The sequence below is a fragment of the Gambusia affinis genome, linkage group LG02 (genome assembly GCF_019740435.1).
Source record: "Gambusia affinis linkage group LG02, SWU_Gaff_1.0, whole genome shotgun sequence".
In the NCBI taxonomy this organism is placed as follows: Eukaryota; Metazoa; Chordata; class Actinopteri; order Cyprinodontiformes; family Poeciliidae; genus Gambusia; species Gambusia affinis.
Window position 1 is genome coordinate 14137234 of NC_057869.1, and position 15458 is coordinate 14152691.

A 15458-nucleotide genomic window follows, 5' to 3' on the forward strand; every position below is an offset into this window, starting at 1 on the left:
ACAAAACAAAGACTGACAAAAAGGGGATTAAACTAGAAGCCAGGGCTTATTTAGCTTCTTCATCATTAGCTTCTGTCAAAGTTAGATAACCCAGGCTGAACTAACAAATGGTTTGAGCAACGGCATACCCACACTGTATGGGTTTTTTTCTTGTACAGAGGAAACACATTCCTCAGCTGCACCTCTGACCTTGGAGAGAGTGAAGAGATCCTGCAGAAATAAAGGAATAAATAAATAACAAAGAGTCCAGGCTTTCCTCCAGATGTTACATGAACTCTCTCCCTCTTGTGTGAGCACAACAGGCTTCATTTGCAGAGAAAAATTACTTGGCAAAACTTTTTCTCTGGCAATTTTGTGATGCCTCCTTTTTCAATCTAGTTGTAGACTTTGCTTGAAGGTTTTTGTAATTGGGAACCTACTCCCAGCTCTCCTTTAAGCAACTGAGCTGCTGTTTCTCTGGGTGGATTCCCTCCTTTGCTACCTCACTGTTTCATGGCATCTGCACCCCGACTTCCTCCATGGCAGGATGCAAAACTGTTGCTGGTAGCTAAACATTGCTGTTATTTTTGGCATCAAAAATTATATTTCGCTTATCACACCCCATCCGCCTTATTCTTGTAACCCACGACAGGTTAGGTGAATTATGTTTGTGACATTCTGACACGTAAACAGATGGTCTCTCACAAGTCAAAAACAATTTTAAAAAAATGGTAGAGAATCAACTTTTACACCTTCATCTTTAGAAGGTCTTTGGTTTCAGGGCCATTGTCAAGAGAAATAAAAACAAGGAAAAAAGTTTTACAGTAGATGGTTCTTAGTGGTAACCTTAAATTCAGATTCTTCAATGACCTTAGTTCTTGGTTCCTGATCGGTTGATAACCAAGAGCAGTGGAACTACGTATCACAGGAATAATGTTCAACCAATGAGCTTGATGAAGTTTTGCTAACTTACGCGCAGCAACATTAAATACCAAACCTTGCATGAATATTTGCGTGAGTTTGTGATTATTGAAACAGACAAATATAAATCAGCTAGAATGTAAATTTGTTACTCATCACACAGCTGACCTGTCTGATGATAGAAACATTTACATGCAGCATCGTATGAAATATGTACAAGCTAACATGCTTCTTCAGAAATTCTCTAAGTGTACTCTTTAAAGGATGTTGTATTCCATTGTATACTGCCCACCTGCGGCAGCATTACAGAAAAAGCAGCATGGATGAACTTCAGGTCGTGCACAATAATGGCATAAGGATGCTGCGTAAGGTGCCGCAATGGAGTAGTACCAGTCAGATGTTTGTAATTGCTATTGTACCAACTTGTACTGCTGTGGTTTGAAACCTTATGATCAAAGTATATGTAGGTTAATAGACTCTGTAAACACAATCATACCCACTTTGACCAACCCTGTTCATGGCTCAGTTAGGCTCTTCTCTGGTTTGTGGAGAAGAGCCTAATGCTTCTTATTTTTATTGTTGTTTTATCTGTTTTTGTTTATTATGGACCATATACGCATATGTCTGACTAAAAAGGCTTGACTGATTGATTAAAACAAATCAATTAAAAAAACAAGTGTGGGAAAATGAGCAGCCATGCCTCTGAGAAACCTTCATTGTGTGAATGGGTGCATGTCTGAAAAGACTTGAAATGTAAACTTGTGTTTCTTAATTCCTGGCTATACTTTGTTGCCATGTACACAGAAAATTAAGGTATTAGCAAGCTAATAATTGAAATGAGTTTGGGGCTTACACTGGGAGAAAAAAAAGGCAAACCAATAAAGGGCATCAAAGAAAAAAAACATGACAGAAAAGGGAAGAAAGTAGTAGAAAAATAGTGTAGCAAAAGGTCACAGACAAGTCAGGGCTGTCAGTCAGGCTTTGCATCACCATGTTGCTTCAAACATGCCAACTCAATGCAAGAAACAGTGAATGCTGCTCTGACATTTGACCTGGGGGAGTACACTTCACAGAAATAACTACTTGGGAACTACAGTAAATACTGTATTCTATGAGCCTTCACACTAGATGACAACTGTGCGGCAGCTTAAAGACAAATCAGATAAAATGTGAGCAGTCTTTTATCTGCTCACCGGGTCTTGGCTAGAATTTTGGCATCATGTTAGGAACAATGTAATCTTCCCCCTTTTACACAGTTTTGAAACGTTCCCCAAGAGAGAATATGGCAGATGGTGTAAGATAGTGTAATGATGGAGTCTTGGGTTTACTTTGTGACATAATACATTTTATACAAAACTAAGGGTGTCCTGATATCAGCCAAAAAAACAGATTTTACCGCTCTGCATCTAAATAGAAGCAATCCATTTCAGCAAATAGTTTGGCCCAGATTTTTTGTTCCAGCAAATAGTCCACCCCAGTGTTTTTATTCAGTAGTGCTTGTATTTCTCATGCAGAGCAGACATGATCACAGCAACAGAATTTGTTATCAGAGTCGTAGATGTCACTAGAGTCGAGGCGAAGGCAGCTTAATGGCAGTACTTTTCCTTAAAGACCAAAAAAGATATTACAGCTGAATGCAAAACTTGTGGCACAAAAAGAGTGAAGCTTAATAAGACCAACCTCATTATGCATTTGAACCAGTGTCAAAAAAACATAGAGTGTGTCACGATGTGTTAGCTGAGTGAACCCAAATGCAGACAGGCTGAGGCGAAGAGTTGATTTGAGGATTTAATGAAGAATAATAAAAAAAAAAAAACCATAAAAATCACAACAAAAAACTCCACAGAGAACACAGAGAGTCAGAGCAGAACAAAACATTCACAGGAACCGCAACAAAAGGGAAGTAAAAGAATTTCACAGGATTAAATAAGAGGAACCAGCAAGGTTGACTACTGAACAAGCAAACAATGGCTGATTAGAAACAGGTTGCAGGTGTGAGGGGAGAGAGAAAGAAAATGGCACAGGGGCAAGGGAGAGTACATAAAGGTCTAGGAAATACATCTAACACTAATGAATAACTACACCTAAGAAATATAATTAAACTACAGTAGCAAGGAATAACTAGAGACAAGGAATAAAAATAAACTGAAGGACTAAACTAAAGTAAAACAGAAACAAGACTGATCGAATCAGAGAAATAGACTATGAATCTAGCAGAGTAAATCTAGAATCAATAAATCAAACTCCAAAACAACTCACCAATCCAAGATCCTAACAGGATGAGAATTTCCGCTTGCACCAGGCTAAAAAAACGAACAACAAAGAACAATCTTTTGCATTACTGGAGAGAGTCAACCAAGGGACGACAGGTATTTTTTATTTTTATTTTTTTTATCACAGCCTTCATTGATGAGCCCTGGAACCAGCTCAGCAGGCTTTCTTCTTTTCTCATAAGCAACTAATTGATGTGCATTACCGCCACCTACTGGAGCCTACTATGCCGTAGTACTTATCTTCAGAAGAAAAAAGACAAAACAAAGTTGACATTGTACTCAGGCTGCAGGGAGAGGAAATGAAGCAATAGTAAATGTTGCCATCAATTTAGCTAACTGGCACTTTACCTCTTGTGGTAGTTTGGAATAATCTTCTAATTCATAGCTGCATCTTCACCAGTCCGAAAGAGTCACGCTTCTGGAAAATTTAATTGGGTGTTTGAGGTGGGATTGTTTTAGAAGTGTGCTGCAAATGCGTAGCACATTCAGAATCTCAAGAATTTTAAAACTTGGCATTTGGCAAATAGTAAGAGTATTGCAGCTTCATGATTATCGCTATAATTTGTTGCTGCCCAGCCATGTTTAAACAGGCCATGGGAACCATGGCATGGTCTCACACTCCTGTGTGAAGGGACTATAAGTGTAAGCTGAACTCAACACCATAGTGCAGATGTGGTGAATTAAGTTCACATAAACACACTGCTGTGTGGCACAGCTGATACTGAAAACCAGTTGCATATGTACCCAGTGGTGCCAGCACTTCTCATATGGATCTAGGTAACCATGAACTCTATGTGACACCACGTGCACAGGATTTGGTTGTCATATTTGATATTGAGAATAACGTCAAGTTAATTAAATGGGAATTGATCATTGGTTTTTAAAAATGTTACTTTGTTCTTTAAAAATAACCACAGACATCTGCTTTTCATGGGCTGCTTGCTGTATTCGATGCTGGTCTCACTAGGAAACTAAAGTTCAAAATGAACTTGGGGAATTAAAACCTCTACAGATACATGCATTTTGACTTTAGCATGTTCCAAATTATGCGGTGCAGTGCTTCAAAGACCATATTATTTAACCTTTATTTTATTTTATTTGTTTATTTGCTCTAGTGGCCTTTATTTGAGAGTGGTCAGACAGGAAAGAAGGTAATGAGAAAGAGGGAAGACATGCGGCAAGGGTCATCAGGTCAGGACTCAAACTTGTGACAGCCGCATCAAGGGGTAAAGCTTCCATGTATGGGTTGTGCTTTACCCCTGCTCCACCACTGCACCCTTTCTGTAAATGTTATAAAAGGTTCATAGGCTTTTTGTGAACTGTTGCTGCTTGATCAAGTCTGTTATTTATATGTGCAAAAGATAAAGTGTCTGTTCTTAATATTTCCTCGGACAAGTCCAATTTTCAGGGGGTCTCTGTGGCGAGGTATGGAGTCCTGTGGTGTAACTGTAAAACAATGCCTCCCATATGGCCACGGAAAAAACCAAGCACATACAGTACCTTGCAGTAATGACTACAACCAGACCCTCAGACAGTGCCTACACAAATTTTAGTACCATGGTCATATAATGTGAAATCAGACCCACTTGTGATTATCTGTATAAGCAATTTGCAAATGTGACAGGAGGAAAACAGTTTTTGTGAATTTTGCCTGTACCTCCTGCCTTAGTTTTGTGCATAGTTATATATGCCAGTTTTTGTTTCAAAATGCGTCTTCATATCTCTTATCTCTGCAAGCTAACTTCCGCATTTTTTATTTTTTTTTTACAGATATGCTAATACCCTACCTTAATTTATCTCTTTTCACACCAGAAGCAAAAGGAACACCAGCTCACTTAAACCTCAGGCTCTTTATTATATAAAAATACAGACACATTTTTACCCTCTGCTTCCAATATAAAATTAGTAAAATAAGTGTTGAACATGTCAATGTTTTTCTTACTAAATATATGTGAAATAGTTCTATTGGCATAACATTTACTCCTAGAAATGTACCTATGTGTAATAAAATGCAACAGTACAAGGAATAAGTATACAACACATTAAGAAATTAGTGTACAAAAAGGTATAGAAAAACAAGAAATAGACTGAAATCTGTCAGTATTTAGAAAGCATCACTGTAGATGTATGCAAAGTGAATTCAGCTAATTTAATGGCTGCTGGACTATTTGTAAAATAAAAATAAAAAAACCTTTGCAAAAGATCTTACTATTGAAAACCATGCAAATGACAATCTAATAGATGACTTTCAAAACTTCTGCACCCTTCAGTGAACAGCAGTAGAGCAATAATCCATGAGTGAAAATAACATAATTTCACCATAAACCAGCCATGATCATGGCACCCCTCAAAAGGTCTCATGTATCTGACCAAAGGGAATGTGTTGAGGAGCTGTGCAAAAGTAAGCCGTGAGAATGGCCCAGTCAATCACCTGACTTATATGAAAATAAAATAAAAATGTCAACAGACATTTAAAAAAAATAATAATATTCAACTGCAGTATGCCACCACAACCCTCAGGTAAAACCCATGACAGCTCTTGTGTTTATAATTACAGTAGTTTGTAGTGAATAACTGCATGGACAAAAGATATGAGCTGTGACTAGTAGAAGATGAGAGAAAAAAAAAATCAGTTGTAACATATCTGAAGCTAGTCCCAAGAAAAACATGAAACTCATCAGCATCTCTGATGTATTGAAATCTGGCATAATACCAAGTTTTGTCAGAGCACAACAGTATTGCAAAAGTGGTTTGATTGTTCATTGTCAGACCTGTACTGTGGCTGCAGTGTGAATTAAAAAAAGAACATGACATTTCAGCATTAAACAGCAAAGCTAAGTGTACTTGTGTCCTCTTTCTACTTCTTTCTAGGTGAAGCGGAAATCAGAATCAGTTGTACTTTGGAATAACTACTGAATTATTTATCAATAATCCAGAATCTAGTAAAAAGGTGAGACAGACTGGCTAGTAAGTTGCCAAGAGTTAGTAAGTTGTTCATAGTTTGGATGTGCTGAACTACGAATTATGAACTATAAACTACTATAATAAAACTGATTGCTGGAATCAAATCAAAAGACGCATCAACAAAACTTCAGTTTAAGGGTATGAAGGTTCCAGCAAGCAAGATACATCACATTTTTATTCATTTGTATTTCTTCTAAACAGCTTTGTTTTCAGTTAAATTGTGCAAGAGAAATGTAATTTTTAATAATTTTAAGTTTTAATGGATTTATTATTTAATATCACATAAACCTGATATTTGTGGTTTATTATATAATTAACAACCATAGATAGATAGATAGATAGATAGATAGATAGATAGATAGATAGATAGATAGATAGATAGATAGATAGATAGATAGATAGATAGATAGATAGATAGATAGATAGATAGATAGATAGATAGATAGATAGATAGAATATAATTCTAAGTAATGTGTACTTTTTTACTGAGCAACAGTTTTCCAACTATTTTTGCTCATCACTCCTTAAATGAGTCTTATGATAGCCGTAAGAGTTTTGTCTGCAGGTGATGCATTGTTGCTTTTATTTGACAGTGATTCTAATCAGGAAATCTAACATCTAAACTAATACTGGGGGGTTGGCTGGGGGTGGAGGTTGTCTTTGGGGTGTCTGAGCGGGTCCCATGAATCGGGGATGGCGCTGTGTACAGTGAGAGTGAGTTTGCAGCCAAAGTTACACAGCGCAGGCAGGAAAGTTTTGCTGGATACAAGAGATCTCAACTTCTGTCATGCGGACGTTCAGAACAAACACGTGGACTAAGGACTTTAAAAAATAAGGACTGTCGTGCAGTTACATGGAAGTTTTGAGGGACTTTCTCCTTGTCCTTGCGGGTGAGAGCAACGCTTAACGGGACTGCTGGCTTCGCTGCTGCACGCTGTTTGTTTCAATGGACTGCCGCGGGTTTTATCACTCTGTAAGTTGGACAAAAACTATTGCATGCTCGGAGACAAGTGTTCAAGACGAGTATGACCTAACTTGTTGACGTTTTGCTATGTAGCCTAGCCTCGGGGGTTTAACAACAATGAACTCTCCCCGCGACCAGGAGCTGGCACCCTTATCTCGCAAACACCGGCTCATGGCTGCATCAATGCCCGGTGAGGACAGCGCGTTGCCCCGTAGCACTTCCAGGGCTGATCGGAACGGATTGGGGGGTCTTGTTCACTGTTTTATATGCGGGAGCGGGGTCACACCTGGGAAGGAATTAAGGCTGCAAGTGACATATCAGAAAGAGAGGTCGCCTTTTTTCCCGTTTCTCCAAAATCAAGAGCCAGCCCCGGGTGCGTGTGAACTCAGCCCCGATGGCTGTGCGCTGGTGTGCGCCGTGTGCCACTGCTTCCTGACGGAACAGTGGAACTCATTTGAGCGGAGCAGGACGCCCATCGAGAAGCGCATGTATTGGCTGAAACGACCCTACCAGTGCGACTCCAGGCGGGTCCCTCAAGAGTGGAACATCTCCTACGATCTGGAAAGGAGAATCAGCGTGGGCAGCCACAACTACGACGGAGGCGCAGAATCTGATTTCTCATCTTTTTCTGAAAACGAGAACCTTTCAGATCAGGAGATGGATCTGGTGGAGAGAGTGGGCAAGGACAAGTGTCTGAGAGCGCCCGTCAAATTCCCAAGAGACAGTAGCAGGAAAAACAATGTCATCAGTATTAAAAGCAGCCCGGATTCACAGCGGGCAGTGCGTTGCGCGGTGGGTGTTTATGACACTCGGGAATTGCCTAAAGCTGAGAGTGTGCAGCCGGCAAGGCGCGGAGCTAAAATTGTGAATGTCAGTCAGTCATCAGAAGCTCCGCTGAAGCCCCAAGAGAGACTCCCTCAGCGGTGCTGTGGCAATTCTCTAACTGACACACCTGTGCGAGACAACGGGGTCATTATGCGCAACAGGCGCTGGTTGGAGGAGGAGAGTGTCAGACATGTGGAGCAGCGTCAGATCCAGCGTGTTGCCGACAGCAGCTGCGCTCCGTCCAGACATCCATCTCTGCTGCATCGAGGGAGAGCCGAGAACAACTCCAGCGCTGCGCTGTCTCCTGTCATCCCCAAATGCAACTCGGCTGTTGCGAGGGAGATCACCTCTGACAACTCCGGAGAAGACGAGATAAACATCACAAGTGATGATGAGCGGGACATTCCTAGTCTCAAACCAGGGCCAACAACTCAGCTAAGAGCTGCGTCAGATCCTTCCGCCAGGAGGGTCTCTCATCACACTGCAAGCTCCTCTCCAGAGGAACGGGTTTGTTATATCTGTGGTACAGGACTCAGAAATAGTGCCCATTTCAAAATCAGTGTTCAAAAACAGGAGAGGGCGCAAGGAGAGCCCTTCTTCCCCTTCCTGTGGCTCCACTCAGCTCCCCGAGGTGCAGTGCCCATCAGCCCCTCAGGTACAACCATTGTTTGTGGCAGTTGCCACTCCTCTCTCATGCAGCAGTGGGAGAGCTTTCAGTTGGCTGATGTGCCTGTCCTTCAGCGTCTCTATGTCGTCCCCTTGAATCAAACTTCCAGTGCTTCAGGTCTCCATCCATCCCAACACAACACACTTGACAGAAGAACTCCAGGTTCCCTGGAGGTCACACCTGAACCAAAGCCCTCCCATGAAGCATGTTTCCTCTGTGGTCAAGAGGGTAGAGGGGATTTGAGGGTCGTGTATGCAAAAGCTGGTGTAGGGAAATCCCGTGCTGTGATGTACTTTCCTTTCATTGGCTTGTTGCCTTGCCCACCTAACGCTCAAGCGGTGAAGAACGGCTGTGTGCACTGTTGCCCACAATGCCACGCTATTCTGCAGGATATCTGGAGCGCATATCGACTCAGCCTCAGTGAAGACCTTATCACATCTGTCAGCTCCTTTCTCGTTCGGTACCATTCCTCCTTGTCCGCCGATGGGTCCGGACCCGTGCACTCTCAGGTGGGGGTGGTCTCTCGCCACAGCAGCTCTCTGTCGATGTGCTACCTGTGTGGAGCTGAACTGAGTGCAGGTGCAGAGTACCAGCTGCATGTCAATCCCCCCAGTCGTTTTGTGGAGAGGGAGCCTTTCTTCCCATTTCTCACAGTTTACCCACCCGCACCAGGTGCTAAACCAGTTGATGCCACAGGCCTCGTGTCCGCTTGTAAACTTTGCTACCACGACCTGCACTCTCAGTGGGCACAACATGAGAGCAAGGCCCTGAAATCCTCCAGCCCTTCTACCTCTGGCTTACCTGGTGCTAACTCTCACCCGCCCAGCTCCCAGTGGGCCCGCCAGTACAGCTGTGAGGCCTTTGTGTGCTTCTTCTGCAGGCAGGAGCAGCACAGGCAAGGCAGGCTGTGCGCTGTCACTGTGGCTCGGCTACCTGTGTTCCTGTATGCGCCTCGCAGCCCTCGCATGCTCCTGGTAGATGATGGCAGGAGGCTGGTGATAGGTTCATGTGTGGATTGCAAAGCGGTGGTGCAGGTGGGACAGAGCATGCAGCAGGATGGAGCCATGCCAGGACATGGAGCCGCACTTGGAGAGAAGAATGATCCTGAATTGGATTCCCCAACACATAGACATAAGGTAAGAACAAAACGAAGTAGTACTTCCCGGGTTGTTTTGTCCATAACCTGCAATAATTATGGTTTAAAGTAGCAATATAATATCAAAACTGCTCACTGCTCTGTGCGATACTTGATTCTTTCCTGGACAGAAGAGTAATTCTCATGTGTGCGTCTCTGACTGAAAAGAAAAGGAAACCAAAATCTTTTTTTTTTTTTTTTTAATCAGAACTCACGTCTGTAAACAAAAGAGGGAAACTATGGGGATCCGGAGGCCATGGCCAGTCCAGTGTTTGCTCCGTTCATGTGTTTATTTGAACAAGCATGACTGAGTATGTGTCACCTGGTGCTAAACAGTTTGTTTTAGTTTGAGCACACTGAGGAGCATTTTCGAGGAATGCAGTTTAAAGCTAACTTTTATTGTATTTATTGTGACAACGTTGAAAAATCTCTTTGCAAGGAGGTGAAAGGGTTGAGGTCAAGTTAATCCTTCAGAAATAAGGCTGGATTTGTACCGTGTCCACATTGTGTGTGCATATCAAAAGACGTTTGGCAGTAATTCATGTTTGACGACAGGCCATTACATCTCAGCAGTTGTTCGGGCTGTTTTCTTATTTTCCTTATTTAAATGACAAACTGGATGCATTTTGGTGAGTTATAAACAACCTTTTCAGAAGTGCTCCAGATGGGCTGGCTCAGTCAACTGTACGTGCACACACTTCCTTTGAGGTTAAATCATTCATTCACTTGATTTTCTTTTTCTTTTTTTAAAACTTCCCTCAAAGATATACAAATTACATTTCAAAACAGATTCTTGATTTTTCCAGCAGATGATTTACAAAGCTGAAGAGTGTGTGGGTCTTTGTTGAGCACACCTTCTGGGCAGTCAGGGATGGGTGATGTGTAAATGAAGAGATGAGGAGTGTTTAGACAACCAGCTGCTCCTATGAACAGATCTCTCATGCAAACAAACACTGACTGTCTAACCGCGCTGGACATGTGAAGAACATCTGTAGACGCCATTCACACGGAGCAGCCTCTGCTTTCACAGCCTCACACTCTTCTGTGTGGAGCTGTCCACTTAGTTCTCCTTCTGCTCCTTAAATACGTGTTGGACAGGACCTCATTTTTATTACACCCCAAGTCAAGCCTTTATTATCAATCAGACTTTGCACTTATAAATTTTTGCTATGATCATAGGACTAGTTATCCATTCTGCCAGGGTTATGGGGCTCATAATAGTTGGGGGGTTTCGGCGGGGGAAGTTTTAAGTGACTGCTTTGGACATTTTTGGCCTGAGTAAGCAAGTGACCTCATAGCTGAAAAAGGAGCCAGTGGTGTTGGGAGGAGGTGCTGCAAAATAGCCGCAGGGCAACAGGTGCTTTAGTGCCATGCTTTTGGCTGGAGAAGGTCTGTCATCGCTGGGGTTTGAGCTGTCAGTAGGGAGATCCCATCTGGTTCCCTTTAGTGCCCTGTGCGCGCACATCCAGGGTTTGGTTTAGGTCGGTTGAGTTCAAGTCGAAAGCTGCACGGCAAAATGTCAAGCGGCTGCAGATTCGGACTTTTCCGAGAGATTCATAAGAATTAACTTTGAAAAATATGACGGTAGAAGGTATTAAAGAAAGAAACATTCAAACATCGATTGAGGCTTATAGTTAGGTTGATGTGTTCACAGAATAAATGAGAGATTCGAAGACAGTGGATTACACGGCCTTCATATTTCCTAATTGTTCATATCAAATCCAAAGAGTAGCACAAGAAGTAGTAGCTACTGACACAATCATAAGTCACTTGTTTTCCTGCTGTATGTTAATTTAGTTTGTTAAAAAGTATAGCTCTAATCATTTCACGTTCAGCTGGAAATTATGCTTAGTTTTATTAGAATTCTGTAAGCAAACACATTTTGAAGGTGTTGAATGTTAAAATAGGAACAGCAAACACTAAAGCGTCCATAAATGTGTATTGTAACTGTTCTGTAAAGACTTTTAACTTCTAATGCCTTCTAACTTATAATAGTAAAATAAATTATTTAGGTATAAATGTGTTAAAGCAATAAAAATAATAGACAAAGCAATACTCAGGATACAGAAAATTGTTACTTAATAAGGATAAATGTCAACAGAGCACGTTTTGTATGTTGAATTAAACATTTTGAAGGAATAAAATATTATTTGTTAAATATTGAAAGACAATTATTAAATTAGTCCTAAGAGTAAACTGCCCAGGACTTTAATTTCTAACTGGCTGAAGTACTATGCTGTAAGCAGGTTTGCGCTTGAAAGGAAAATATTTATTCTTGTATTTATTCAATGATATTATCATGATTGTTTCTGGCAGTGATCAGGAAAAAAAAAAAAAAAAAATTCCCTTTCTGGATTTCACAGTTCTATTATTTTCTGGTTTTACTTGAATTGTTATTTTTATTATTTTACTCATTTGTTCTCAGCATGTGTGATTGATGTTAACGATTGAGATTTAGTCTTCATCATTTAAAGAATGTATTTTATAGTTTCCCTAAAAAACATGTTGAGATGCTTCCAGATTGGCACGAGAAACGGAAAAAAAAAAAACAACAACAAAGAAATTTAGATGTGATGTCAGAAAGGGTGACAAAAAGCTGCCAGGATTAATTATTTGAAGGTGGAAAGAAGAAGATTAGTGGGAGGTAAAAAGGATCTGTGGGGTTAATTGGCTTCAAATTGCAGCTTGAAGAAAATTAAAGAGAGGATTTTTTATTTCATAATTTAATTATTAAAGCTAACAATACAGCATGGAGTATCAGAAAGAATATTTAAAGATGTTGTGGCCATGAATATGATGTTTTGTGTGAGTATGTTTCATAAAAACTGTTTGTATCGCGTGTAGCGTATAAAGTTGCTGCAGCTGTGCTCCGCTCTCAGAGCTGTGGTCTGACAGACGGCCTCGCGTTTCAGTGGGAATTCTCTGGGATTTAAAGGGGTTTAATTTGAAAGCTGTTGAAGGTGGGTTTTGATTAGCTCTCAAAGCTTTAATCGCTCTCTTCCCGCTAGTCTGACTCTGTGCTGCATTCCTGACCACGTCTCAATGGAGAGGTCAGACCATTCACAGAGCAGATGAGACTGAGGTGTTCTAGCTTTTCTTGTCTTTTCTGTCATACCTGACTGGTGGTTTAGCTTCATCCTATACACGAGGCTACCTGTGATAATGCTGGTCATAGTACTAGAATAAAACTCTTTAAACTAGGTGAAGCCTTTGGTTCTGCTCCAAAAAAACGTCCTTCAGGGTTTATATTTTAAGCAAAGTTACATTTCACTCAATAGTTTGTTGCTGTGCAATGTGGTGTCTGTAATTTTTTCAGTACTCACTGTTGTTTCACTCAACGTTAGCTTAAATTGCTATCTTCCAAAGAAGTTTACAGTAAAGTTAAAATGCGACTAAACACAAAAGAAATAAGGTTTTCATTGTCATTAAATGAAAATTTCCTGGCAGACAGCTGATGTTGGTAAATATTTAGGAGAGAGAGAGTGATTAGGTTTTCTGCCATCCTTTGCTTGTTGGTGCAAATTGACATAAAGTATGTAGTGGTGAGTGATCTGTGAGAGAGCTGCTAGGGCAAGGCTGTGTTTAATTGTATTTGAGCAAAAGGTTTTAATTTTGAAAGGAAAATACATTCAACATTGACTGAGGAAGTTGAGGTTTTTGGACAATCTGGTCCATAAACAGACGAAAACAGATTGGCCTCCATCATGAGATTCTGTTTCAGAAAATGAGAATTTTATGATCAATTAGTCCTGTAACCTGGTTAAATAAAGGTTAAATGAAAATGAAATCATCTGCTGTTGCAGAGAAAGCATTCTTTTTACACTCCTATTACACTCTTAGACTTGTAATTGTCACATACAGAGAACATTTGTAATTCAGTTTTAATAAAATGTCATTCAGGTCTCTGTGCCTGCCTGTCTGCATTTGAGCTGATTGTAGACGTAAAGCAAAGTGCCATATGGTTATATTTTTGAGATTTCAGATTGTTACAGTCTAACATGTTGATTTACATCAACATGTTAGACTGTAACATATTGATAGGTTATATTTAACTACATTAATTTTTATTAACACTTTTGTATTACAATCTATTGAAATAAACCTGTAGAATGACTCCTTGCTATTTTCTCTTAGTGAATGACTAAGTGTGGTGAAAAGCACTTTCAAGTCTTTTGGACTTGTTAAAGAACTATGCAAGTACAGGCAATTTACCTTTTAGATATTATTTTAATAATGTGTCATAGGAGGGACGACCGATTTGCTCATCTTCTCATGGGTTGTGGCTTATTATCTTATGCAAAGGTTTGGCATAAGGTCAGTAGGTTATGGAAATAGTTCTCAAATGGACACTTCTCTTCAAGATGTGACTAAGACACTTACTGGTCAGTCAATGTGAGAATCGTTTCCAGAGATGTTGCTTTTGCACCACCCATGCCTGGGAGAAATTCAAAGCTTTATTGCACATTGAGTGCTTCAAGAAAGATCATGGAAAGTAAGGAGGGGATGAAATAACCCGAAATTGAAGAATTCCAAAGTCACCACATGGTGAGAAGGAGCCATACAGCTGGCCTTTGATTCCAGGCCTTGGGGGCTTAGTTACCGGGGTAACTTTCAGGATGGTGTTGGTGTTGGACCAGGTGTGTTCCTGGTCCAACACACCTGAATCAAATAGATCACCTCCTCAGTATACAGTCCAGTTTTCCAGAGTCCTGCTAATCACCTGATTTAGGTGTATGGAAGCCGAGACGGATGGAAACGATGCCTGACACGGGCCCTCAATCCCTGGAGTTAAAGACCCCTGGACTAAGTTTATTACTGTATGACAGTGAGACTGACAGATGTTCATGATTTTTAATAATATAAATGAAGGCCTCTTATATAGATGTTATCTTTATGATCTATGTTAACGTGATAACATAAGACTACAACAGACTGAAGTTCAATGTAATTATGTATAAACACTCAAGCACTCAAATTTCCTCGGTTTAGATTATGCAGATAGTCAAATTTGTACTTTACAGAGCAAATGTTGCACTAAAATAATGCTGTGACAAGATATATTCAAAGAAAGAAACAATGTTCACCTTTTATGATCTTTTCTATTTGGAAAAAGCACTTTTAGCTCATCTTAGTAAGAACACCATATTATCCCACCGGTCACAATTGTGACCGATCATAAAACACACTTTTTCATATATTTTTAAAATTATTTCCCCTTGATTAGTTCAAAGGGGCTATCAATGACATCTGATTTTAATATTTTTATGTCTGGGAAAAATTTTGGTTTAAATGGGTTAATAAAAGACATTTCTTACCCTGGATACTCACTGTTTGAGCTCCTCCAATCAAGGAGACGGTAAAAAATTATAAAAACAAAGACAAATCCCACAGCGGTTTTCACACTTAAAGCTGCGAATACATGGCATAAGATCTGTGAAAAAAAATGCTGTTTGTGTTGTATATGTTCTCATATGCTTTATTTTGTGTTTGTTTTTGTAATGCACTGATTGGATAACAATTTCATTTTATTGCAAACATTACAGAGACAATAAATCATAATTATTTTGATAATTGGTCAGTCTCCCTGAAGCCTAAACAAAGGAGTTTTATGGCCTAGTTGTAAATTCTGATCTTCAATTGTAGAGGGGAGGGTGAGTTCAGCGTTACAGAATCGTCTGAACCCAGCACCAGATCCTCGACCAAAGAGCAATTGTGGTGCATTATTATCCT

At 40.3% G+C, this 15458-nt stretch overlaps 1 protein-coding gene across 2 annotated transcripts in view; it reads left to right on the forward strand.

Annotated features, from left to right (window-relative positions):
- Positions 1–6932: 6932 nt before the first annotated feature.
- The window catches only part of gse1b (Gse1 coiled-coil protein b), a 180628-nt gene continuing 172102 nt past the window's right edge, over positions 6933–15458 (forward strand). Inside the window, exons 1-2 of one of the 2 annotated variants that reach the window (XM_044137368.1) lie at positions 7100–7110; positions 7195–9729. In XM_044137368.1, the coding sequence (XP_043993303.1) occupies positions 7219–9729 (2511 nt within the window). In that variant the 5' untranslated portion in view covers positions 7100–7110; positions 7195–7218. Of the gene's footprint in view, positions 9730–15458 lie in introns of both variants that reach the window. The other variant, XM_044137379.1, reaches the window with a different exon arrangement.